At 38.5% G+C, this 27,391-nt stretch overlaps 1 protein-coding gene across 1 annotated transcript in view; it reads right to left on the reverse strand.

The window, feature by feature from the left end:
• LOC150038529 (uncharacterized) overlaps positions 1 to 26,919 on the reverse strand; it is a 29,158-nt gene extending 2,239 nt beyond the window's left edge. The window contains exons 1-5 of the mRNA XM_090313474.1: positions 26,192 to 26,919; positions 25,708 to 25,996; positions 25,359 to 25,509; positions 24,189 to 24,822; positions 22,864 to 23,440 (exon numbers count right to left, since the gene is read on the reverse strand). Coding sequence (XP_090169600.1) covers positions 22,864 to 23,440; positions 24,189 to 24,822; positions 25,359 to 25,509; positions 25,708 to 25,996; positions 26,192 to 26,919 — 2,379 coding nt within the window. The remainder of the gene's footprint in view (positions 1 to 22,863; positions 23,441 to 24,188; positions 24,823 to 25,358; positions 25,510 to 25,707; positions 25,997 to 26,191) is intronic.
• Positions 26,920 to 27,391: the final 472 nt, after the last annotated feature.

Consider the following 27,391-nt stretch of genomic DNA (forward strand, 5'->3'; position numbering starts at 1 on the left):
CAAGCTCAAAACCCAGGCTTGGCTCTTAATCAACACACAGCTTGTGCCTCGTGACTCGTCTTGCCATTGACTTGGCATCTCTCCTACCCTTCCTTAGACAAGGTAGGTTGCTGCATCTCTCATGCCTTGGCCTTCAACAAGCATGCCATGGCTTTAAACACATGGTTCACACTTAGCCATTTTTTTTTACTACTAGGCATCACCTTGCACCTCTTTCTACCCAAAAGCCTAGACTTCAATACTTAGAATATTTTCCTTCTAAAATTCCCAAGCCTCTTCCTGCACATAACATATAATAAAATTAACTAAACTTCAATACATTAATTTAACATGCTTAATAGGAAAATTAAGGCCAAGGGTTTACAGTTTACCTCTCCCTTCGAAATTTTTTGTCCTCAATCTCAAGTCTATCTTGAAGAATACCGTGGCTCTCTTTAACTGATCAAGGAGGTCATCAATACGAGGTAATAGGTACCTGCTCCGTATGGTTACCGTATTTAACTACCTATAATCGATACACAACCTAAGAGTGCCATCTTTCTTATTTACAAACAGAAATGGCACTCCCCATGGTGACACACTGTATCTAATGTAACCCTTGTCCACCAATTCCTATAATTAAACCTTTAATTCTTTTAACTCAGTTGATGCCATCCTATAAGGTGCTTAAGAGATAGAAGTTGTACCTAAAGTCAAATCAATCGTAAACTCAACCTCCCTGTCAGGTGGCAAGCCTGATAGCTCTTTAGGAAATACATCAAAAAATTCCTGAACAATCAGAATGTCCTCTGGCCTCAGCTTCTTATCCTATGAAACAATTACATGCCCCAAATAGGCTATACATCCCTTGCTCAATAGTTTCATGGCTTTGACTACCGAGATTAAGCTATTAGGAAGGACTTTTCTGCTCCTTATAAACACCATCTCTCTTCCTCCAGGTCTTCTAAACACTACCTTTCTCTTATAACAATCAACAGATGCATAATATTTACTCAGAAAATCCATGCCTAAGATAACATCAAAGTCAAGTAATTCTAGAGGAATTAAATCAACCCACATGCTTTGGATCTCAATTACTACTTCACAATCCCTATAAAATTCCTTTACTACTAGTACTTCCCCAACAGGAGTAGAAAAAACAACTCCTCAGGCATGCTCTCTAGCATCTTATCAATATGTAATGCAAACATGTTAGAAACAAATGAATGAGTAGCACCAAGATCTAACAATACATATGCAGAGAAATTACAAAGAGTTACTTTATCAGTCACAACATCTTGCGACTGTTCAGCTTCCTGGTGGGTCATAACATACATTCTACCTTACTGTTGAGGTCGTTTAGCTATCTCCTTCTACTTGGCTCCACTGAAACCCTCATCTCTAGTCCCAGCTGCTCTTGGCTGATCTACGGTCTGAGAGATCGTCTTTCTGCTCCACCTGGGTCTTTCGTACTAGCTAAGGGTATTCCCTCTTAAAATGACCTGTCTGACTATATTGATAGCATACATTTCTTTCGCTGTAACATGTCCCAAGTGATGCTTACCACAATTCACACATGGGGGTTTCTTGACCATACTAGCAACAGACTCACCAGTCCATCATGTCCTAGATTCTCTAGCTGAAACAACCGTCTATCTCGATCTCTTCCTGCTCGACCTCTCTGCTGACTCATAGCTCTCTGGTTCCTTATAGTTGACTGCCTAAAAAGCGAGGCCTGAAGCTCTTACTCCCAGACTCACCAGAAGTAAATCTCCGCTGTTCGTCTTTCCCTCTCTATAACTGCTCCTCATCAGGCAAACTCCTCACTCTAGTAGTTGTCTTGACTAACTGGGAGAAATCCGTCCAGCTAGCTGTGGGAGTCACTGACGCGAATCTCTTTCCTCAAACCATTCTCAAATCTCCTGCATTTGTCTTTCTCTTCTATAATGATCGAAAAAGGATACTGGGATAACTTAGTAAACTTCTGCTCGTATTCAGCGACCGTCATTGACCTCTGAACTAGCTTCAGAAATTCGTCTCTCTTTAGCTCTCTGAATGAGTTAGGATAATACTTCTCTTTAAAAGTTTTCTGAACTCCTCTTAGGTTATAGCTTTAGATCTACCTCGTCGAGCATCTAGGACTTTCCATCATTTTTCAGCTCCTTTCTACAGTAAAAACACAGCTTAATCAACCTTTCGATCGTCAGACCATCCCATCACACTAAAACACTTATCTATCAGATCAAGCCAAACCTTAGCGTCTGCCGGGTCTGGCACACCCTCAAATGTCATAGCACCTAGGGCCTTTAGCCTTTCGATGCCATATTTCTTCTCTGGATCTAAGTGTATGGACCCACACTCGTCACTAGCCTCTAGGCGATAATATCAAACACTCGGTTCTCAATATGAGGATCTATCCTATCATGAGGGGTACTAGACTCACCCTTAGACGTGGTTTGCTGCACTACTGATTTTTTATTAGTATCATGCTTCTTACCCTTCCTAGGGTTTCTAGCAAGGTTCTGATCCTTTAGGACTTTAGAATTTCTGGTAGAGTCATGATCCCCATCCGTTGTCTGCTTACTCAGTCTGCCATTTCTTCTTGACATTTTTCCTAAGATAATAATCAAATATTAGGGACCCATTACATCATTACATCACTTTCATGTCCTAAACTAATGCATGAGTTTATTCCTAAAATCTTATGCTTGGATACAAACTTGTTACACCCTCTTCTAGAAACCCTTCCTATCCTAGGAGAAGATGTGAAGACAGCTGATGTCGACCCCCATATGACATCAACTGCCCATCCTTAACCCCCAATCTGTTTAACAAAAACTTAGGCATCTAAAAAACATTTATAAACATCTATCTCATAAAGAAACTATCCAAAATAGCATAATAAGATGCCAAGCTCAACCATAAAGACGTTAACATGCTCATATACAGATCGTGGTCTCGTTTAAAAACCATTTTAGATCTCTAGTATGTACATGAAAGAAAATCTTTAATAACCTAAGTTAACTTCACTTAAACCCTTGAATACTGAGTGGCAGACTAGCAGAACAACTATCTTTTGGGATGTTGACCGCTACTTGGGAAAAAGAAAGCATTGGAAAGAGTGAGCTACTAGCCCAGTGAGTGACTATTTTAAAAATATATTTACTGAACATTAAGTAAACATCAAGTTCCATAAAACTCCAGGGTTTAAAACATTCATACTCAATATTATCAAATAAATCAACATTTAAACCCTGAAACCTCAAACAAAAGTTATTATCACATAACCTTAGTTGAGGAGAGCCCTTTTGCTCAATCACTCAACGTCGAAGTCCTTAGTTGGTACAGAGTAGTCTCTACCTACGTGCACGTGATAATGCCTTAAAGACCAGAACCTTAGGTACAGGGGGTCTAAATACCTTATCTTAGTCCTTCGGCGTCGGATTCCTCATCACATTATCATAAATCATCCTTTAAGAACGAAACTGAACTTTGAAACATTAAGCATTCCAATAAAACAAGCCTTTAACACATTCATTATAAAATACTTAACATGAGTAAAGGAATGCTAGTTGACGCATGCTTCAGAAAACTCATTTTTAGAGAATTTAAACCATGCACTCATATGTTCACTATCATACTAGGTCATGCGTCACGTAAAGCTTGAAGAAATCATGTTTACTTAGGAAATTCAACATCAGGCTAAAACTCATGCATGGTATATCTTTAAGAAACATCTTGAAAAGTAACTCAATAGTAATTCATGCGTTGGAAACTCATAAGAGAAAACTTTTTATAAACTTAGTCACTCGCAGTCTTGGGCTACTTCCTCACGGATGATAGGCTTCTTTTATTGGTGTTTGCCCTGTGACATTGATAAATACTCTTGGTTAATACCACTAGCTCCCTTTTGAGCTAAACTTAGACAATATAGCTTAACATTAAACATAAGGCAATTTCCACGCTCATTGCATCACTTAGTCAGGCGCATCCCATAACACGTCGTGTGCGTGCCTATGCCCTCACGGTGTCCTCAATCGGTGGCTTCTTCCGTTGGAGGCCGTGCGCTCACTTCACGCATACATCCAGTCAGTGCTTCGTGTTAAAAAACATTCATGCTTGCGCTTACCACCACTCAATCAGGGTTTCCAGCTGCTTACTTGTTCCTCGGAAGCAGCTGTCTGCTTATTCAACCACCAATTTCCATATTTCATATTTTCATATGAATAAATTAAATTATAGGCATTATCTCGAGAAATTTCCTTCTACAAACTTGATCATAAATATCTAACTTCCTTACCTCAAACTTTGAGCTCCAGATTCCTCCGATAAGCTTCTCCTTATACGTCGCCATCCCAGTCAACATCCTCTATTACCTTCTTATAAGACAACGGATCTTTAACGTTGCGATCTACTACCACAACAAGGATTTCCGTGAAAGCCAGATAGCGAATGGGTGGGTTCGCAACCCTCCCACTATGTCGAGGTTCCCTCAACTCTTGAGGTAGAACCGACCTACTAGATGAACTCCCATCAACAACCCTTGCTGATGTAGCAAGTTCTTCAACAACTCTTGTTGAAGTTTGAGTAGTTTCATTGGAAAGTTCACGCAACACAACTTTGCTTCGTGGACTGTGCTCCCTTATATGATCCTCCTCCAGGAAAATAGCATTTGTTGAAACAAACACCCTATTTTCCATCGGATCATAAAAATAACCTCCTCGTGTATCTTTGGGGTAGCCTACAAAGAGGCATAACCTCGATAGTGGTTCCAACTTCTTGGGATTAGCCTCAAGCACATGTGCAGGACAACCTCAAATACGGAAGTGACATAAACTAGCTTTACGCCCGTTCCACAACTCCAGAGGTATTCTTGCAACACTCTTGGAGGGAAAATAAGTTGAGTATATATACTGCAGTCTCCACTGCGAAACCCCAAAACGAGTCCGGTAAGGAAGCATAACTCATCATCGAGCAAACCATGTTAACAAGGTTATATTTCTCCTCTCTACCATTTTATTGAGGTGTACCCGGCGCTGAGAGTTGGGAAACAATTCCATGTTCTATCAAATAGTCCTAGAATGCCGAGTTTAAAAACGCTTCAAGTCCAAAAACTCTCCAACTCGATCCGATTGAAGTGTTTTAATCCGTCTATCTAATGTGTTTTCAACTTCAGCCTTGAACTCTTTGAACTTTTCAAAGGATTCAGACTTCCGTTGCATAAGATAAACATACCCGTACCTGGAGGAATCATCAGTGAAATTGATAAAATACTCATAGCCACCTCGGGCTCGTACATTCATAGGACCACAAAGGTCAGAATGTATTAACTCACGAGGCTCTTTGGCACTATAACCTTTTCCAGTAAAAGGTTGTTTAGTCATCTTACCCTTTAAGGCAAGATTCGCACGCTGGTAATGAATTTTCTTCTAACTCTCTTAGAAGTCCATTCTTCACCAATCTTTCAATCCTATTGAGATTGATGTGCCCTAAACGAAGATGCCAAAGTTGGACATTTTCTTTTGGAGAAATTCGTCGACGTTTTGATTAAGTTACGAAAATTCTGAACAATTCAGTATGATGGAGGGAATTAATGGCTACCGACCTTAGCACATATAAATTTGATTCCAGATTTGCTGTGCAAATTTCCATCTTTATGAATAAACGCTTTACCCACATTAAAAAAGATAGTATATTTACATTGCAATAAACATTTTACAGAAATGAGGTTCCTCTTTAGTTCAGGAACAATATATACATCATGTAAAATAAGAAACCTATTCTGTAAAGCTAATTGGAGTCCTCTCACTACCACAGCTGAGATGACGTGCCTAGTGCCTACTCGCATCGTCATCTTACCGGCCTCTAGCTGTCGCCAAGATCTAATCCCCTGAAAAGAAGAACAAACATAGTTAGTGGCGCCTGAATCAATTATCCAGGCAGAATCATCATTCTCCACTAAATAAGTTTTAAGCACAAGTAAATCATATTTACCTTTATCGGCCTTGGCCTTAACCTTGGCTGCTTTCTTCTCTTTCAGATACTGAGGAAAATTCCTCTTCTAGTGTCCATCTTGGTTGCAGTGGAAACAATTTCCCTTAGCAACTTGTGGACGCCTACTTGGGACGACAGGTGGTGGGTTAGCAGGTGCCTACCTTTTTCCCTTACCACCCTTCTTATTCTTCTCCTTTGTAGAGTTAGAAGTAGAAGGTGCAGACTTTGTTCCTGAGGTCGAACCTTTATGGAACGCCCTGGAGGATGAAACAACATTTGCCTCACCCTTCTGCCTCTCCTTACTTTTCAGTAAAGATTGATATGTCTGCAACTCATTGAGGAGAGTTGTAAGGTATATTTCACTTTATTAAGAATCACATTACTAACAAAGTGTAGGAAGCTCTCCGGTAAAGAATGCAGGATTATGCTAACCTGGTTGCCCTCATCGATGGTAGATCCATTCAACTCCGCCACATTAAAGTGGACCATCATGTTAAGCACATGTTCACGAACAGAGGTGCCTTCTTTCATTTTGGATTTGAATATGTATTTAAGAGCCTCATGCATAAGCTATTCAGACGGTTGTCCAAACATCCCCCGTAGGGACTCCATGATCTCATGTGCTGAGACCATAGGCTCATGTTTCTTGGCCAAGACTTCAGAAAGACTTGCCAAGATGTAGGCTCGAGCCTTCTCATTCACCCTTGTCCATTGCTCGTATGCCTCCCGAACATTTCAAGCGGTATTAGGAGCTGGAATAGGAGGACAAGCCTCCGTGAGAGCGAACATGAGATCCTCGATGATCAGGATCGTCGTGATCATGTGTTTCCATGTTACGAAATTATCGCTAGTAAGTTTTTCGACGCTTAGCAATGCTAACGTAGTTGTTGCCATTTTGAAAATGTTGCTGAAAATACGAATAAACTTTATTAGAATTTTGCTAAACCACTTTTAAACCAATCAGTTTTGTAAAACAGTTTCAAGTACCTTAAGTTATAGACTTCTATTTTGCAATGATGCCCCAATGAGGCAGGACAAATGCCACCGGTGGGGTGATCAGTTGCCCCTTCACTGGGATGAGACATTCTCAACCATTAGGTAGAACTAACTCTTGGAACTGAACCTAATAGCCACCATTTTTCAGTTCAGAATTGTTAACCTTTAACTATTTCGCGTAAGTGTAACCCCTCGCTTTCGGTGCCAGAGTCCCGCCCTAATGAGCCCACTGTAGGGAAGAAGCAAATTAGGACAAGAGACTAAGTTACCTTATCCTCTTATAGGAGATTAAATAAAGAAACGCGTAAAACTGCCATCCTTTAGGAGGACACTCCTAGGGTGCTTCAAGGCGATGCACAGTAACTTTAACCTAACGAGGGAGACCGAGGGATATGCTGTCGCACTTCGTGCTCCCACTTACTATGAACACTCTCTCCATCCACTTTAATATTGACCTACTCAAACACCATCGTTGGGGGGACGCGCCAAAGGTGTCGCGAGGCCGATGATAGATCTCACGGTGTAGACTATTTAGGAGAAACGTGAAAGGTTTAAGTGAAGCATCTCATGCCCCAAGTACCTCCCACTGAATGTTCTACCTAGGGGTTCATTAACCTAGACAATCCGGCTATTGATTATAGTCTAAGTGGTTCTTTTTAAATTCTGCTCATAAACAACGTTTGTCTATGAAATATGAACAAGTTCAAGTAGTCACATTTAAACACTTTAATGGACTGTTCTTAACTTGCATGCATGCATCAAATCTATCTAATTCACCTTTCCAGGTAAGTTTCTAGGTAGGGGTGTTACGTTTCCGTCAACTTAAATAACCCAGCCTAGACAGAACTCGCCTTAGATAAAAGGTCCCTTATACATAGATTTGCTACACTTTAGCCTTTTATTAGCCAACTTAATCCTATTAAACTGATTAAAAGATTAAAGCCTTAGGGTTGCTAATCGTATTAGAACCGTGATCTTAGGTCTATGTGATCCAAGTTTTAAATACTTTAAAACCATGAATTAAACTTAAGTGAGCATGCATGTCTTTCTTATTTCTTTTAGTTCTAATTTCTCTTTAACTTTTAAAAAGAAACAACTAAAACCATTGCGCACAACGAGGCATTTATAATATTTATAAAATAACCTATGTGTCATGCTTCATGCAATGTTCGGTCATTACTATATATAACTTTTATATAATGCGTAACAACCAAGCAAACATGCTATCATTCACCCTTATACTATAACATTTATAATATAAAGATGATGCGTGTCAATGCTTTTTATGCATGCATAAATATAACTCTTATATTATATGATGCATGAGTATGCTCTTACATAATTAAAATCATGCTTCTCTAAATTATAACAATTACAATAAAGAGATGATGCATGACCATTACATAACATAAGGTGAGATTTACTATATGTGCATACTATATGACATATAAAAACATACATTGCATGTAATAAAGAAAGGATTAATGGACCGGGATGAGCCTTTACAAAAAACTGGAATGAAAAAACCCTATCTATTACATCTGATTCACAGGCGAACTGAGTCTTGAACCGCCAGGAGGCCTTCATCGTGTAGTAAACTGAAGTAGGTAAACGATCGTTCAGCGCGCACTAGATGATAGAAGCATAAGTAAACAATCGCATAGACGACGACGAGGCTGCAAAGCCTAATCGTCTATGCGATCGTGTAACGCGACAATAGGTAAATGATTTACCTTGCGATACTAAGCGATCGTTTAGTCAGTTACTAAGCGATGAAGCTTGCTGACCTAAACAATCGTCTAGCACATGCGCTTTAAATGATACGCGAGTATCTGATCATCTACACGATGCGTGCAAACAGGTAAACGATTTACCTTGCGATGCTAAGCGATCGTTTAGTCAGTTACTAAGTGATAAAGCTTGCTGACCTAAACGATTGTCTAGTGAGCGAGTGCATTAAACGATACTCAACGATCGCGTACCCGATCGTCAACACAATGCGACCAACTCTTGATCACATTCCCCATCGTTTAACTGATGCATTCATCAGTGATCATGTACTTCTTCATCTTTACGATGCGATCAAAAGTGATCGCGTAGAACATGTTCTGCACGATGCGATCAACCCTAGATCGCCTCCTTCCGTGAAGAACTGCAACACTTGCCCAGATCGCGTACCACTCTTATGCAACGTACGCACAGGTCTGCTTCTTTGGTGAACGACTCAAAACTTCAAACAAACTTTGAATACAGACTCGATAATAATTATTACTGCCCAAAAAACGTAGGGGCCTTTACAAATAATCGCAAATGTAAAAGGATTTAAATCAAACCGAGGCTTATCATCCCGAAAACATCCATTAATCCTGCATATCTACCAGATTTAACAATTAAATAGCGTAGAAATGCACCCACCATGAATGTATATGTCATTTCGTTGCAACATATGAAATCGGAGTATCAGAACCTGGCTCTGATACCAATTGAAGGATCTCATATCTAAGAGTTCCATGAGCGCGTTCGGATCGCTCCGATCTCACAGTGACCGAAATACAATAATATACATTCAACAAACAATTAGGCAAACAAATCTTGATTATCGACATGCTTCAAACAACAAATTAACAAAGGGACAGAGTTCCATACCAGTTGAAGACAATCTTCAATCTTCGGAACTCCAACGCAGCGGAACCCTCCAAGTGATCTACCAACTCTCGACGGAAGCGTCGACTGCAGCAACACGAATAACCGCGAACTCACGACCGCAACGGGGATAACACCACCACTAAAGAGCCTCGCGTATTCTCGGAGTGAAAACCCAAAGGGTGGTCTTTGGTGAATTTGGTAGAGGAAGGAGGAAACACGAATCGTGTAGGCGATAAGCAGGTGGGAGGGAAGAAAATGCTATCGCATAGCAGAAATGCTTATCGTTTAGGAGGAGCTACATGATCATGTAGGATTTACTAAACGATCGTTTAGCTAAATCGACACACTATACGATCGTTTAGAGAAGCTATGCGATCGTTTAGGTGCACGGTAGACGATCTTTTAGGTGGAGAGGAGCTATTGTAACACTGATTTATGATGTCTTTAAATAAGCATGTGGAAAAATATGGATAATGATGAATGGGAATCATACAAGCTCATGTTGCCATAAACTCGATGACTTGGAAAGATGGAGATGAAGTGTGGATGCTGTGTTATGCTTATTGACACTTTATGCGATACTATTTCTAGATGTATACGTTATTAATGAAATGCTTGTAGTATGCTATGCGTTGTCACAAGTTTCCTTGCGCTGAAACCAAGTATAATTCCAACGCAATTTTCTCAAAGTGTTCCGAGGTTGAACACAGGGATTTTTGTCGTTAATGTATTACATTTGTGATATATGCGACCGGTTTTGACAATTAATAAAGATTGTGTGTTTGTACAGGAAAATAAATTGCGGTAAAGTAAAATTGTGCAGATAAACTAAAGTTGCAGTAATAAAATAAAGTGCGATAAACCTAAGCTAATGTGATGCAAGATACAAGATACATGATATATATGATGTTGAGTTCGAGACTGACTGTGAAGTTTATACAAAAGATCGTGCTATGCGATGGCAAGGCTTAATGGATGAATCAGAAGGAGAAAGAATAATTAGTACAAACATCGCAAGTTTGTTAATTGCGTTAAAGAAACAGGGATGAACGTGGTGAACACAAGGTTGCTTCCATTTCTGGAAGTACTTCTTGTTTTAGTGAATGCATTCTTCCAACCCTCTCTCGATAGGCGGAATGGCATCTTCATTTCTGCTCTCACAGGTGACGATGCCTTCTAGCATGCTTTGACTAAACATAATTATTTCTTTAACCCAATTAATTCACTTTCTCAATTATTGCTAATTATCCAAGGGTTTAAGAAAACATCGTGGAGAAAGTGAAATATGGATGAATGGAAATAGACAAAGAGATGGAGATGAAAATAATCATAATATTTAATTATAGAATTAAGTGTTTGATACATGGTGTGAATGATAGAGATTAAGAAGATGAATATAATTGATGATAAAGAGATAGAAACAAATACAGAAGAGTGTCAACGTTTTGACACAGATCTGGACGGTGGATTTGCTTGCCGGCGTGTGGAGTGGATGAAGAGAAGAGCTTCCCTCTCAGGCTTGCTCGTTCGGTAGAAGTGACCTTCGTAAAGAGCTTCAATGGCGGGGATCGGAAGAATTCTTGCCCTGAGACTCACCTCTCGACCTTATCTCTTAATTCTTCCTGGATCTATTCTGATTAGTCGCTCAACCAGTCTCTCTCTCAAATCGATATATATACTTTTCTCTGTATTCAAGCATCATTTCTCAGTGGAATGGCCGGAGCTATTTATAGGCTAGCTTTGACTCTCTGCATTATGGCCCCACTGTATTGTTAAGGCAGTTCCGAAAATGGTAGAGTGATTATTCCTTCTATTACGCAATCAATCCCTTCAGAAATGCACAACGGTCAGCTGTACACACGTTAGAATCCTCCGCAATTGCGTTGCTCTTTACATCTTCGATCGTTTGCCCGCATGCGGTGTTGTTTTTTTATTACCGCATGCAGTTAAGATTGCATTGGTCGCTTAGCTCTTTATCGATTGTCGCATGCGCCGTCGTTGCGTTGATCGTCTATTCATTCCTGAATGATGAGCGCAATGCGACGTAGATGCGTTGTTCTTTTTATCTTGAGCCATGAACAGATACGGTGCTTGATTTCTTGCAAAACAGACTTGAAATATTCTTTTCTACCATCGCAATGGTGTCAGTGGGTGTATTGACGAAAATTTATAATTCTTGCATTTCTTAGCTAATTTCCATACAACTGACATAACTTTCCTTTCTTTTGGCCGCAATATCTAAATAAAACAGTATAAATAACTTGTATTTCTACAAGTTATCAGCTATCGTATAGTCTCTCAAAATGCTTAAGCGATCGTTTTGCTTTCTTCCAATGCGCTCTCTCTTTTCTTTGGACGATTGACGAACGGGCTCCTTAAAAATGAAACGATTACATTTTTTATTTCATCGGTTACAATAACCAATTCATCCATACTAACCCACGTCCGAACGTGAAAATTGGATTAATTATCATATAATTAACCAATTAATTAATTAATAAATGTAATCATATTATATTTTTATCTTATAGTTTGATATCACATATCTACTATAGTGTTTTCTCATCTACTTGATATAAATCATATTTATATCTAATTTCCTCCAAAATAATGTATCTCAGACATTTAGCCAATTATATCATATATAATTAACTAGTCCAATTATATCATATATAATCGAACTTCCTCTTGTCAATTTGAACATTTCAAACTTACCCAAATATTGGTTCTCGACTTTATCCAAGCTACCCAAGGGACCTAATGGACCCGTGGCTCGAAGCTCCAACGGTCCATGAATAGCTGACTAAACTCTTTAGCCACGAGATCCACCATTCGTTAATTGTCAGGCATCCACTAAAGACCAACAACTGAACTCTTCTTACCACAGATATATTTCTGTGTCCATCGGATATAACCAGTCATGAGTACGATGACCCTTCACAGATGCTTGTAAGTACAGCTGGGTCAAATTACCGTTATATCCCTACAGTTACATCTCACTCCTTAAGTACCACTGATTTCTCTAATGAACAATACAACATAGTCCAACTATGTGTGAAAACCTCTCGGGCCAAGAGAATGTGTGTGGTGCCACATCGGTCAAGCCTCAAAATCAACCCTTAAGGGAGTTATCTATCTACTTACCCCTGTCTTGAGGAAGGAGTGAATTCCATCTTGTGTAGCTGAGTTCCCAGCTCCCAAATCAGGTGAATCCTCAAAATAGTAGGTTTGAATTGGCGATCTGGCCACTCGCACACATACAAATCAAAGGACCGCCCTAAATGGCAGGAGTTCCCAACTCACTCAGGATTGAGGTCATGTTACCTATGGTCATCTTAGTGAAGTGAAGTCTCTGTCATGAACGGTGTTATATAATGAGACGTTAACACTTCGTGGTCAGGTCTTATACAAACTCTTTGTATTGGACGCCCCCGCTCGCTGATGCGTTTTGTTATTATGATGAAATAATGGTGCAGAATGTGATGGTGGAATATGCGTTATGTATGCAAGTCTTCTCAGCAAGACCCAAGTATAAATCCTACTGAGCTGCCTGGTAAGCCCAGGGTCGAACACAGGGACTAAGGAAACAGTATGCGATGGTAATTTTTTATTACTTTGCGGTAACAAATAAATCAATGCGTTGGTTGGTATATTGTTTGAAGTAATAATACGAAAGATGCGATGAATATGCAGGGGAACGGGTTGAGAAGGGATTTAGCTAACACTTCCTAAGATTGCATTCATATTATGCGATCATGCTACATACATACAACAGAAAATCATCTCTCAATGCAAATACTACGGCTTCTAGTTTTAGAACGCATGCAATGTATGCGATGATGTCTATAGAACTTACATCTAAGCCTCTATTCTTGTCTATGCGATGATGAATGGCACACACATACACAAGGGGACCGCATACTACCATAACCTATCTATAGGGTGCATGCGATGCATGTTAGCATACAAAGCTTATCTTTAAGTCTCTATCTCTTGCTTATGCAAATATAATCTTGCTTTATCAAGTCTAAATTCTAACCTAACTCTCTTAAGTCTTAGGTTCTTTCTTTAGATCTCTCTCGAGTAGCTCTAAAGGGGTGATGGACGTAACATAAGACAAGATGATCACATGCAATGAAGATCCTAGGTCATGTTAGCTAAGTACTTCTTAACCCATTCAACAGTTTTAGCTATTCATGCTTATTGTAAAGAGAGTGAACAGGTATAGAAATGAAAGTTCCATTCTATATATGAAATCGAAGTACAAAATGACAACGTGAAATAAAGATAAAGAGCCTGGTAGCAATTTCTTGCTTCCCAAGGCTTTTACACTGTTCTTCTCTACTCTGCTCAAAAGATATTCTTGCTCTCGCAAGAGTCAACCCTTTCTCGATTCCACGCTCCCTGGCACTTTCTCGAGCTGACTAGGATGATCTTCCAGCGTCTTCTCCCTTTTCTTGCTTCCGCCTTCTAAGTATATGAAAACTAAGAACAAGGATAACTATTGTCTATATGGTGAACTCTCTAAACTGAGCGAACTTCTTCAATGAAGGTGGCCTTCGGTATTTATAGAGCTTCAAGGTGAAGAAATTTTTCTCTCGAATGATTGCACTAATGGGATGTCATTAATTCTCTATCTGATGCGCCGAATAATTGTCACCAAAAAGTTGAGTGTACTGATAACGGGCAGAAAGGCACGTTATTACAGCGCGAAGTTATAAAACAATGATGGATTGTGGTGGTAAAAATACATAATATTGCGTCCAAAAGCATTAAGTTTACAACATTGTGATCGCATGCGTCCATTGCATTAAAACAACCAACTTATGTATTTTATGAAGGAAAATGTGTTGACACAAGGCGAAATTGCGATAAAAGGAAATTAGTGTCCGAGCGCATAAGAGATTGAGACCACAAGGCTATGCGATCATAGGCGTTCGTGAAATTTTGCTCAAGAAGGTGGCCGCATAGAGCCGACACATCAAAGTGGCGTATCTGGGTGAAATCTTAATAAATCACGATGGGACAGAAAGCTGATGACGGTCGATTCCGAATTAAGTTACAAGCCGTTAACGACATACTGTAGCAAGTACACACAATTTTTCGGTGACAAATATTCGACGCATCAGACAGAGAATTAATGACATCCCATCAGTGCAATCATTCGAGAGAAAAAGTTCTTCACCTTGAAGCTCTATAAATACCAAAGGTCACCGTTATTGAAGGAGTTCGGTTTGCGCTCATTATATTGGGACGAACATTCCTCTCGACAAATATTCAAGAGAAAAAGACGAAGATGCACCCATTATATTGGGACGAACATTCCTCTTGACCGATCGCGCTCAAATTTATGTGCACAAGGGGAGATTATGATGAATGTTAATGGGGAAAAGCTCCGGATTAAGGCAATCAAGATCCTAGAAGACCGAGAAAAGAAGAGAAAGCCACCGTGGACGTAAGAAGCCCAGATTGAAATAAGCAGTCCCTGCGTTACTATGCATCTCAAATCTGGGATGCAACTCTTTTGGAATATCCTCTTTCCTATCAATGATTCATGAACTTTCGTTACATTTCTTTTAACTGTTATCGTATATTTGTCTTTTTCAAAAAAAAAAAAAATGCGATCGTGGTGAACGATCGCAATAAATGATTTTGCTAACTCTGTCTTTTATTTGACCCTCTCGATGTTTTCTTTGCGACGATTGTGATGAACGATTGCAGAGGCGCTACACAAAAGACACAACTAGCTTAGTTCGCCACCGCAATCGTAGAGAGCAGTTCACTGCAAAGAAGAATGCATTCATGACCAATGCGGGCGACAGTGCAAATTTGGGGGTTGTATCTTTTCTTGATTTCGTTATTTCCAAATTTTGCTCTATTGCATCACATTTTAACTTTGAAAATCTTATCAGCGCATCCTCTTTAGTCGACACAATCATTTAACATTGATCAATTTAGTAAGTCACCGCATTATTTCTCTTTGCCAATTATGATTTCAATGATGAAACACATGCTTCTATTTTTTCGTATATACTAGAGTCAACTTAATTTTAGGACAGTCATCTCATGAAATATTTCTAGAAGTTAGTGGTCTGCCAGCTTTCTTTCAAACTGACTTTTTATGAAACTTTCTAAGAGCATCGCATGACTTCTTTCAATCTTTCAGCAATGAGAACATTGCTGCATTTAAATTTGGGGGTGCAGTATTCATTCTCGACCTTGCTATTTTTAGGCTCTACAAAAAAAAAAAAAATCATAATGTTACGATCGGATACTACTCGTAGTTGGATGTCTGCATGACACATGTGGGGGCAAGCCAAAATAAAGGTAGAAATTGTGATCAACGTATAAATAAATGATCGCAACTCCGCTGCCAAATGGGCATGAGTTTAAACTGAGAAAGAGCACCTTGCTCGTAGTTAGATGTCCGCATGACACATGTAGGGGCGAGCCAAAACGACAGCTAGGCACTCAGATCAGTGCAAGGTCATAGAAAAAATATATATGTCTAAAATACGCAAGGATAAAAATCATTTGAAAATACCCTAGTTGAAAAAGTTTTTTGTTATATGAAATAAATCATGCGATGCCCTGGAAACACGTAAAGTCTTTTTGAAGTTTAAACTTGTGGTCCCTAAATTCTAGAAATATTTTAAGAAGTGACCTGGATAAGAATTAAGGAGACTTTGGTGCATAGGATTTGAATAAGGCAACCTTGAGAAATCTAGGAAAGAAGAAGGCGGTCGATTTTCTAGAGGAAATATTTAGCTTATGCTTGAGGACAAACATTGTTTTAAATTTAGAGGTGTGATAACGAGCAGAAATGCACGTTATTACAACGTGAAGTTATAATAAAACAATGATGGATTGCGGCGGTAAAAATACATAATATTGCGTCCAAAAGCATTAAGTTTACAACATTGTGATCACATACGTCCATCGCATTAAAACAACTAACTTATGTATTTTCTGCAGGAAAATGCGTTGACGCAAGGCAAAATTGCGATCAAAGGAAATTAGCGTCCGAGCGCATAAGAGATTGTGACCGCAAGGCTATGCGATCATATGCATTCGCAAAATTCTGCTCAAGAAGGTAGCCGCATAGAGTCGGCCCATCAAGGTAGGCGCATCTGGGTGAAAGTTTAATAAATCAGGATGGGACAGAAAGCTGATGACGGTTGATTCCAAATTAAGTTGACAAGCCGTTAATGACATACTGTAGAAAGTACACTCACTTTTTCAGTGACAAATATTCGACGCATCAGATAGAGAATTAATGACATCCCATCAGTGCAATCATTCGAGAGAAAAAGTTCTTCACCCTAAAGCTCTTTAAATACCAAAGGTCACCTTCATTGAAGGAGTTCGGTTCAGTTAGCTCAATTCGGAGAATTCACCATAGATAGCCATAGTTGTTCTTAGTTTCCTTATACGTAGATGGCGGAAGCGAGAAAAAGGAGTAGATGCCAGAAGATCGTCTGGTCAACTCGAGAGAGTGCCAGGGAGCATGGAAAACAGAGAGAGGGCCAACTCTTGTGAGAGCAAGAATATCTTTTGAGCAGAGTAGAGAAGAACAATGTAAAAGGCTTGGGAGCAAGAGATTGCTACCAGGCTCTTTATCTTTCTGTCACATTGTCATTCTGTACCTCAATTTCATATATAGAATGGAACTTGCATTTCTACATCTGTTCACTCTCTGTAAAATACGCATGAGTAGCTAAAACTGTTGAATGGGTTGAGAATTACTTAGCTACCATGATCTAGGAGCTTCATTGCATGCGATCATCTTGTCTTATGTTGCGCCCATGACCCTTTAGAGCTACTCGAAAGAGAGTCTAAAGAAAGAACCTAAGACTTGAGAGAGCTAGGTTAGAATCTAGACTCGAGAGAGCAAGATTAGATCTGCATAAGCAAGAGATAGAGACTTAGAGATAATATGAACGCATTCCAAGGAAGTGTTAGCTAAATCCCTTCTCAGCCCGTTCCCCCACATACTCATCGCATCTTTCGTGTTATTAACTTTTTTCTCAAATCCGCTGTATAGATTTTATACTTTAAACAACCAACCAACCAACGCATTGTTTGATTTGTTATCGCAAAGTAATAAAAAATTACCATCGTATATTGTTTCCTTAGTCCCTGTGTTCGATCCTAGGCTTACCAGGCAACTCGGTAGGATTTATACTTAGGTCTTGCTTTACTAACCTTTCACCTTGATGCGCCGGCTTTATGCGGCACCTTCTGGAGCAGATTTTTGCGAGTGCATATGATCGCATCGCCTTCGGTCGCAATCTCTAATGCGTTCGGACGTTAATTTCTTCGAATTGCATTTCCGCCTTGTGCCAATGTATTTTCTGCACAAAATACATAAGTTGAGCTGTTTTAATGCGATGGACGCATGCGATCGCAATGTTGGAACTTAATGCTTTTGGACGTAATATTATATATTTTTACCATCGCAATCCTGCATTGTTTTATATCTTTGCATTGTAATAACGTGCATTTCTGCCCATTATCACACCCTCAAATTTAAAACAATACTTGTCCTCAAGCATGGACTAAAGATTTTCTTTAGAAAGTCGACCGTCTTTTTCTTTCCTAGATTTCTCAAAGTTACCTTATTCAAATCCTATGCACCAAAATCTCCTTAATTCTTATCCAGGTCTCCTCTTGAAATATTTCTAAAATTTAGGGACCGCAAGTTTAACCTTAAAAAAAAACTTTACTAGATTATAGGGCATCGCATGATTTATTTCATAAAAAAAAACTTATTTTTAATTAGGGTATTTTCAAATGATTTTTATCCAAGTGCCTAGCCTTCGTTTTGGCTTGCCTTCTCACGTGTGTCATGCGGACATCCAACTACGAGCAAGTTGCTCTTTCTCAGTCTAAACTCATGCCCATTTGGCAGTGGAGTTGTGATCATTTTATTTATGCGTTGATCACAATTCCTATCTTCGTTTTGGCTTGCCCCCACAAGTGTCATGTGGACATCCAACTACGAGTAGGATTCGATTGCAACGTTGTGATTTTTTTTAGAACCTAAAAATAGCAATGTTGAAAATGAATACCGCACCCCCAAATTTAAATGTAGCAATGTCCTCATTGCTGAAAGATTGAAAGAAGTCATGCGATACTCTTAGGAAGTTTCGTAAAAAGTCAGTTTGAAAGAAAGCTAGCAGACCACTAACTTCTAGAAATATTTCATGATATGACTGTCCTAAAATTAAGTTGACTCTAGTATATACGAAAAAATAGAGGCATGTGTTTCATCATTGAAATCATAATTGGCGAAGAGAAATAATGCGGTGACTTACTAAATTAATCAATGTTAAATGATTGCACCAACTAAAGAGGATGCAATGATAAAATTTGCAAAGTTAAAATGCGATGCGATAATGAAAAATTTGGAATAGACAAAGTCAAGGAAAGATACAACCCCTAAATTTGCTCTGTCGCCCACATTGGTTGTGAACTCATCCTTCTTTACGGTGAACTGCTCTTCTTTGATTGCAATGGCGGAATAAAGTAGTTGCGTCTTGCGTGTAGTTCCTCCGCAATTGTTCACCACGATCATCGCAAAGAAAACATCGAGAGGGTCAAATAAAAATTAAAAAGCAAAGTTAACAAAATTTTTCTTCTTCTCTCTCTCTTTTTTTTATTACAACAGATAACAAAATGATAATAACTATAAGGAGATAGAGATAAGTTCATGAATTGAATATTTCAATGGATACTTCACAAAACTTGCGTCCCTGATGAGTTTGAATCGCGTGATTGTGTAGGGACCACCCATTTCTTTTTCAGTCAGAGTTCCTCAGGAGCATGGAGGTGACCTTGTGATGCAAGTCTTCTCTAAGATATATTTTTACTCTTTGCCTGTTGACTTTGAATATGTTGGTCCCGTCTTCATTGGATAACTCAACTGCACCGTGCGGGAATACCTCTCTGACTATGAAGGGTCTGGACCAATGTGACTTTAATTTCTCAGGGAAGAATCGTAGCTACGAATTAAATAGTAAGACCTTTTGCCCGACTTGGAGATTCTTCTCACATAATTGTTTGAACGGGTGGGTTCGCAACCCTCCCACTACGTCAAGGTTTCCTCAACTCTTAAGGTGTAGCTGACCTACTGGATGAATTCCATCAACAACTCTTGCTATGTAACAGGCTCTTCAACAACTCTTGTTGAAGTTTCAGTAGTTTCATTGGAAAGCTCACGCAACACGATTTTGCTTTGTGGACAGTGCTCCCTTATATGATCCGCCTTCAGGAAAGTAGCATTTATAGAAACAAACACCCTATTTTCCGTTGGATCATAAAAATAACCCTCTTATGTACCTTTGGGGTAGCCTACAAAGAGACATAACCTCGACCGTGGTTCCAACTTTTTGGGATTAGCCTCAAGAACATGTGCAGGGCAACCCCAAATGCGGAAGTGATGTAAACTAACTTTACACTCATTCCACAACTCCAAAGGTGTTCTTGCAACACTCTTAGAGGGAACACAGTTAAGTATATATACCGTAGTCTCCACTATGAAACCCCAAAACGAGTTCGGTAAGGAAGCGTAACTCATCATCGATCGAGCCATATCTAACAAGGTTTTATTTCTCCTCTCCGCTACACCATTCTGCTGAGGTGTGCCCGATGTTGAGAGTTGGAAAATAATTCCATGTTCTATCAAATAGTCCTGGAATGCCAAGTCCAAAAACTCTCCACCTCGATCCGATCGAAGTGTTTTAATCTGTCTATCTAGTGTGTTTTCAACTTCAGCCTTGAACTCTTTGAACTTTTCAAAGGATTCAGACTTTCGTTGCATAAGATAAACATACCCGTACCTGGAGTAATCATCAGTAAAATTGATTAAATACTCATAGCCACTTCGGGCTCGCACATTCACAAGACCACAAAGGTTAGAATGTACTAACTTAAGAGGCTCCTTAGCTCTATAATCTTTTCCAGTAAAAGGTCGTTTAGTCATCTTACCCTTAAGGCAAGATTCACACACTGGTAAAGAATTTTTTTCTAACTCACATATAAGTCCATTTTTCAATAATCTCTCAATCCTATTGAGATTGATGTGCCCTAAACGAAGATGCCAAAGTTGGGAATTTTCTTTTGGAGAAATTCATCGACGTTTTTATTGAGTTACATCAGTTCTGAACAATTCAGTATGATGAAAGGAATTAATGGCTAACGACCTTAGCACATATAAATTCGATTCCAAATTTGCTGTGCAAATAAAAACACCATCTTTATAAATAAACGCTTCTTCCACATTAAACGAGATAGTATATTTACATTGCAATAAATACTTTACAGAAATAAGGTTCATTTTTAGTTCAGGAACAATATATACATCAATTAAAATAAGAAACCTATTCTGTAAAGTTAACTGGAGTCCTCCCACTGCCACAACTGAGACAATGTTCCCAGTGCCTACTCGCATCGTCATCTCACCAGCCTCCAGCTGTCGCCAAGATCTAATCCCCTGAAAAGAAGAAAAAACATGGTTAGTGGTGCCTGAATCAATTATCTAGGCAGAATCATCATTCTCCACTAAACAAGTTTCAAGCACAAGTAAATCCATTTACCTTTATCATCCTTGCCCTTAGCCTTGGCTGCTTTCTTCTCTTTCAGATATCGAGGACAGTTCCTCTTCTAGTGTCCATCTTGGTTGCAGTGGAAACACTTTCCTTTAGCAACTTGTGGATGCCTACTTGGGGCGACAGACGGTGGGTTAACAGGTGCCTTCCCTTTTCCCTTACCACCCTTCTTATTCTTCTCCTTTGCAGAGTTAGAAGAAGAAGGTGCGGACTTCGTTCCTGAGGTTGAACCTCTATAGAACGTCCTGGAGGATGAAGCAACATTTGCCTCATTCTTCTGCCTCTTCTTACTTTTTGGTAAAGATTGGTATGTCTGTAACTCGTTAGTTACTGTTACTAAGTGCTAATTGAAGTGTTAGTCAGTTGAATTAGTTAGTGCTTGCATGTTTGAGCCTAATAAAAGCTTCAATTTCTAAGTTTTGAAGCTTCATGCAATTTAATTAGAGAGAAATTCTACAAAATTAGTTCTGCTCTCAAACTCTCTCAAGCCCATCTCAATCCCTCTCAATTCAGAGTTCCACCACTCAAATCCCAGGCTGAGAATAGTGGAGAAGATTCTTTTGGTGGTCTACTTAAGAAATTGAAGGTCAATTTCATGGATATAGCAAGTACCTAGTGGAAATCTACAAAGGTATTCAAGCTAAAACCCTTTCTTTAAAAACTTGTTTTCATATCATGCTTTTTACTCAAATTAAGTGTAATTAGAGTGTTTAATGATTTTGTTAGCTTCCAATGTAGGATACTGTAGGTCGAGCATGGAAAAAACATTTCAAACCAATGAGGAGACCTTAGGATATGTTGACACACAACCTTCTCCCACTTACTATAAGTATTTTCTCCATTCAACTTGATATTGACCCATGCAAATGATAAGCGCCCGCGATGCTTGTTGGATGCAAGGCTAGAGGTCCTTCTAGGATCCTTGCAAACACTCACAAAGAAAGCTACTTAGATCGAACTTAGAATCTATGATGGTCACTATTAGATCCTAAGACACTCACTCCATAATTAGTTTGATCAAGACTAATCCAATGAATTGATTTAAATGTCAAATCTAAAGCAAGATTTGAAAGAAAAAGGCAACACCAAAGGGTTGAATAACCACAAGCCTTTTACTATTTATAATCTGAGTTTTGAAGAACATTACAAGCCATTTTATAGGCTAAATGGTCGTGGATGTTAGAAACTCAAAAGTCATTCAAATACAATTAATTGCAAATTGTAGAAAATAACACCTAGAAACTTGAAACTTAATTGCATACTAAATTATAAGTCCAAATGCAAAACTAGGAATGTAGAAAGTCTTCAAAATGCCTTAAATATCTCCTCTAGAAGGTGGCAAAGTAGATATGCACGTTTGACAAGGTTTGACATCACATTTCCCCATGTAGTGCACACTTGACAATATTTTCTTCACAAAATCTGTACACTTTTTTTGACCACCATGTCATCTTCCAAACTAGAGGACTTTTCCCATGCCATCTTCATGTCATTCTCGACTCATTGAACTAACATTATATAAAACTTTGGTCTTAAAATTATTTGTCGGTTCTTGTGAATTTTCTAGTTTTTGAAGATGTAGTGTGAATGCCTCTTGAATCTTCTTTGCCTTGCTTCTTGTAATTGGTCCTTTAGGTACATGCAATGGTTTAAAGGTTGAAGACATATCATCCCTCCTTTCTTTAAAAGGATTTGTCCTCAAATCAAGGTCTTCATTTCCTACATCAAAAGGAGTCAAATCAGCCACATTGAAAGTAGAACTTACGTTGTACTCACCTCGAAGATCCAATTTGTAGGCATTATCATTGATCCGCTCTATCACTTGAAATGAACCATATCCTCTTGGTTGAAGTTTAGACATCCTTTGATCTGGAAACCTTTCCTTTCGTAGATGTACCCAAACCCAATCACCGTGTTTAAAAATCTTTTTCTTTCTCCCTTGGTTCTTGCTATTGACAAGCTTTTGATTCTTCTTTTCAATCATTTCTTTGACTTCTTTATGCAAATTTTTGATGTATTCTGCTCTTGAAACAGCTGCATCACTAGTAAACATATTAGGTGGCAAGGGTGACAAATCTAACGGAGTTAATGGATTAAAGCCATACACAACCTCAAAAGGTGAACAATGAGTGGTGCTATGTATTGCTCTATTGTAAGCAAACTCTACAAAATGTAGAGTATCCTCCCAAGACTTGAGTTTTTTAGAAATTAATGACCTAAGCAAAGTTCCCAATGTTCTATTAACCACCTCAGTTTGCCCATCGGTTTGTGGGTGACAAGTTGTTGAAAACAAAAGCTTAGTTCCCAACTTACCCCACAAAACTTTCCAAAAATGGCTTAAAAATTTTGCATCTCTATTACTAACAATGATCTTAGGAATTCCATGCGATCTAACCACTTCCTTAGAGAAAAGATTAGCTATGTTAGTAGCATCATCTGTTTTATTACATGGTATGAAATGTGCCATTTTACTAAACCTATCAACTATCACAAAAATGCTATCATGATGTCTCCTAGTCTTTGGTAGTCCTAAAACAAAATCCATGCTAATGTCAACCCAAGGTCCACTAGAAACATCTAAATGTGTGTAAAGACCATGGGTTGTGTCTTAGACTTAGCCTTCTTACATTTGAAACATTGTTTGCACACTTTATTCACATCCTTTCTCATTTTCAACCAATAAAAATGTTCAGCCAACATGTTATATGTTTTAAATTCCCCAAAATGCCCCATTAGTCCTCTCCCATGAACTTCCTTCATAAGCAACTCTCTTATGGAACACTTAGGCATACAAAGTTTTCCTTTCCTAAAAAGCATTTCATCAAACACAATATAATCATGCACATTTTTCCCTTCTAAACATTGAATATACACATCATGAAATTCAGATGCCTCTACTTTGTACAAATCAATCATGTGTTTAAAACCAAGAACTTTTGCACTAAGGAAAAAAACAATGCATACCTTCTTGATAATGCATCAGCCACCACATTATCCTTACCTTTCTTGTAATGAATGACATATGGAAATGTCTCAATGAACTCTACCCATTTAGCATGCCTCTTGTTCAACTTTGTTTGGCTTTTGAGGTGCTTCAAGCTTTCATGATCCGTGTGGATGACAAACTCTTTTGGCCACAAGTAATGTTGCCAAACTTGCAAAGCCCTTACAAGTGCATGTAATTCCTTATCATATGTGGGGTAGCTAAGTTGTGCTCCATTTAGCTTCTCACTAAAGAACATGATTGGCCTCTTTTCTTGCATTGAAACAGCTCCAATCCCTATCCTACTTGCATCACATTCAATTTCAAAAGATTGGTCAAAGTTAGGTAAAGCAAGGTAAGGTGCATTAGTCAATTTATCTTTCAATTCATTGAATGCATTTTCTTGCTTTTCTTGCCATTCAAATTTCACATTCTTTTTAATAAGTTCATTCAATGGTGAGGCTATGCTACTGAAATCCTTAATAAACCTTTTATAAAAACTAGCTAAACCATGAAAAGATATCACCTCGGTTGCATTGGTGGGTGTTGGCCACTCTCGAATAGCCTTGACCTTTTCTTCATCAACTTTCACTCCATCCTTTCCAACAATGAATCCTAAGAAATTGACTTGGTCTAGACAAAAGTGTTGAAATTGGCATAAAGCTTTTCTTCTCTAAGTTTAAGCAAAATTATCTTGACATGCAACATATGTTCATTCAAATTTTTAGAGTAAACAAGAATCTCATCAAAGTATACCACAACAAATTTTCCAATGTATTCTCTCAAAACATGATTCATTAGCCTCATAAAAGTACTTGGTGCATTGATAAGACCATGGCATAACAAGCCACTCATAAAGACCAAATTTTGTTTTGAAAGTCATTTTCCACTCATCTCCCACATGCATTCGAATTTGATGGTAATCACTTTTAAGATCAATTTTTGAAAATAATTTTGCACCATGTAATTCATCTAGCATGTCATCCCATCTAGGAATAGGATGTCGATACTTTACCGTTATTTTGTTGATGGCGCGACAATCAACACACATCCTCCATGTTCCATCTTTCTTAGGCACTAAAATGACTGGAACCGAACAAGGACTTATGCTTTCTCGAACATAATCTTTATCCATGAGTTCTTCCACTTGCCTTTGAATTTCCTTGGTCTCGATTGGATTGGTTCTGTATGCCACCATATTTGGAAGCGTTGCCCGGGTATGAAGTCAATTTTGTGCTCAATTCCTCTTAAAGGACGTAGACCCGTAGGTGCATCTTCATGTGGAAACATGTCATTAAATTCCTGCAAAAGAGATTTAAAAGCACTAGGCAAACCATCATTAGAGTTAGGTTCAGTTACTAAACACATTCCTTTGCACATAAGTACAAAGTTTGGTGCTTTGAATGAAAACATAATCCTCTCTTCCCCCTTTCTCATAACCAAACTCACTCTTTTTTTCCCCTCAAAATCACTCTTTTTTCTCTCTTGGTTTTCACTCACCTTTTGCCTCTCACTTTTCTCTTTTTTTTCGCTCTTCTCCTTTAACTTACTTTCTTCTCTCCTCTCTTGATCCTCAAATTCTTTTCTTTTCTTTTCTAATTTCACTTGATCGCATTGCACTTCATATGGAGATAATGGAAGCAAAGTAAACTTCTTCCCATTCAAAGTAAATGTGTACTTGTTCAACAAACCATCATATGTGACTTCTCTATCATATTGCCAAGGTCGGCCCAATAACATATCACCTGCATGCATAGGTACTACATTGCAAAGAACCTCATCCTTATATCTTCCCAAAGTAAAAGAAATAAGAACTTGGGAGTTTACCTTCAATTCTCCTTTGTTTGTTAACCATTAAAGTTTATATGGTTTTGGATGTGGACGAGTAGTGAGTTGGAGTCTTTTTACAAGAAAACTACTTACTACATTTGTGCAACTTCCATTATCGATCACCAAGCTACATGGGGTTCCTTCAATCAAGCACCTTGTGTGAAATAAGTTCTCCCTTTGATCTTCAACTTTCTCTTTCATGATTTGCACATTAAGTACTCTTTTTGCAACTAAGGATATGGAGTTACCTTCTTCAATGTACTCATCATCAAAGGCTTCGGATTCTTCCTCACGGTTGCCACCTTGTTCATCACATTCATCTTCTGAATCAATAATTCCATTTCTTATGACCATGACTTTTTTATTAACACAATCTTTGCTCATGTGCCCAAATCCTTTGCACTTCCAACATTGAATGGAACTAGATTTCTTTTTTTCCTCATTTGAAGCTTCATTCTTTCTAGTATAGGTGCTACCAGCTTTCGCTCTTTTAGGAGCCACAAACTTCCCTTTTGCTTTACCCCTATTCACAAAACCATCCTTGTTCCAAACATTAGAATTTGAAAAGGTATTAGCTTTAGAATTATACTTCTTGGAATTTTCCTTTTCTTCTCTCAATTGTTCTTCAATTTTGATTGCATAATGATACATATCTTCCAAGTATAGTTGAGGATATCTATCAACGATATGAGAAATTTCTCGATTTAAACCTCCAAGGAATCTAGACATGGTGTCTTCTTCTTCTTCTTGAATATTTGCTCTTTCTATCAAAATTTCCATCTCTTGATAATATTCAGCTACACTTTTTGTTCCCTGCCTCAAAACTTGCAATTTAGTTCTCAAATCTCTTTCATAATGTTTTGGAACATACCTCTTTCTCATGGCTTCTTTAAGTTCTTCCTAAGTTTCAATAGGATCCTCCTCTTTCCTCCTCTCGGATTTGAGATGTTGATACCAATTTTCTGCATGGTTAGTGAATTCGGCAATGACAAGTCTCATCTTCTTATTCTCACTGAATGTGTTGCAATCAAATACATCTTCTTTCTTCCTTTTCCATTCCAAGTATGCCTCCGCATCCGACGTTCCACAAAATGGTGGAATTTTGAGCTTGACTCTACTATCTCTATCTTCATGGATATTATTTCTTCCTATTCCTCTCATGTTTCCTCTTCCTCCAATTTGTCTTTCTTGTTCAACTAAGTCAATTACTCCCTCATCTTCTTGTAAGACTCCTTGTTGTTGTGCCCTTCTTTCTTGCCTATCTTCCCTCATCATTTCCATCATGCCTTGAATGACTTGAAGAATAGCCATATTAGTATCTTGTACTTGTGGTACTCCTTCATCCTGTGACATT

Source organism: Benincasa hispida, chromosome 1 (genome assembly GCF_027475165.1).
Source record: "Benincasa hispida cultivar pf3 chromosome 1, pf3_genome.v1.1, whole genome shotgun sequence".
NCBI classification, from domain to species: Eukaryota; Viridiplantae; Streptophyta; class Magnoliopsida; order Cucurbitales; family Cucurbitaceae; genus Benincasa; species Benincasa hispida.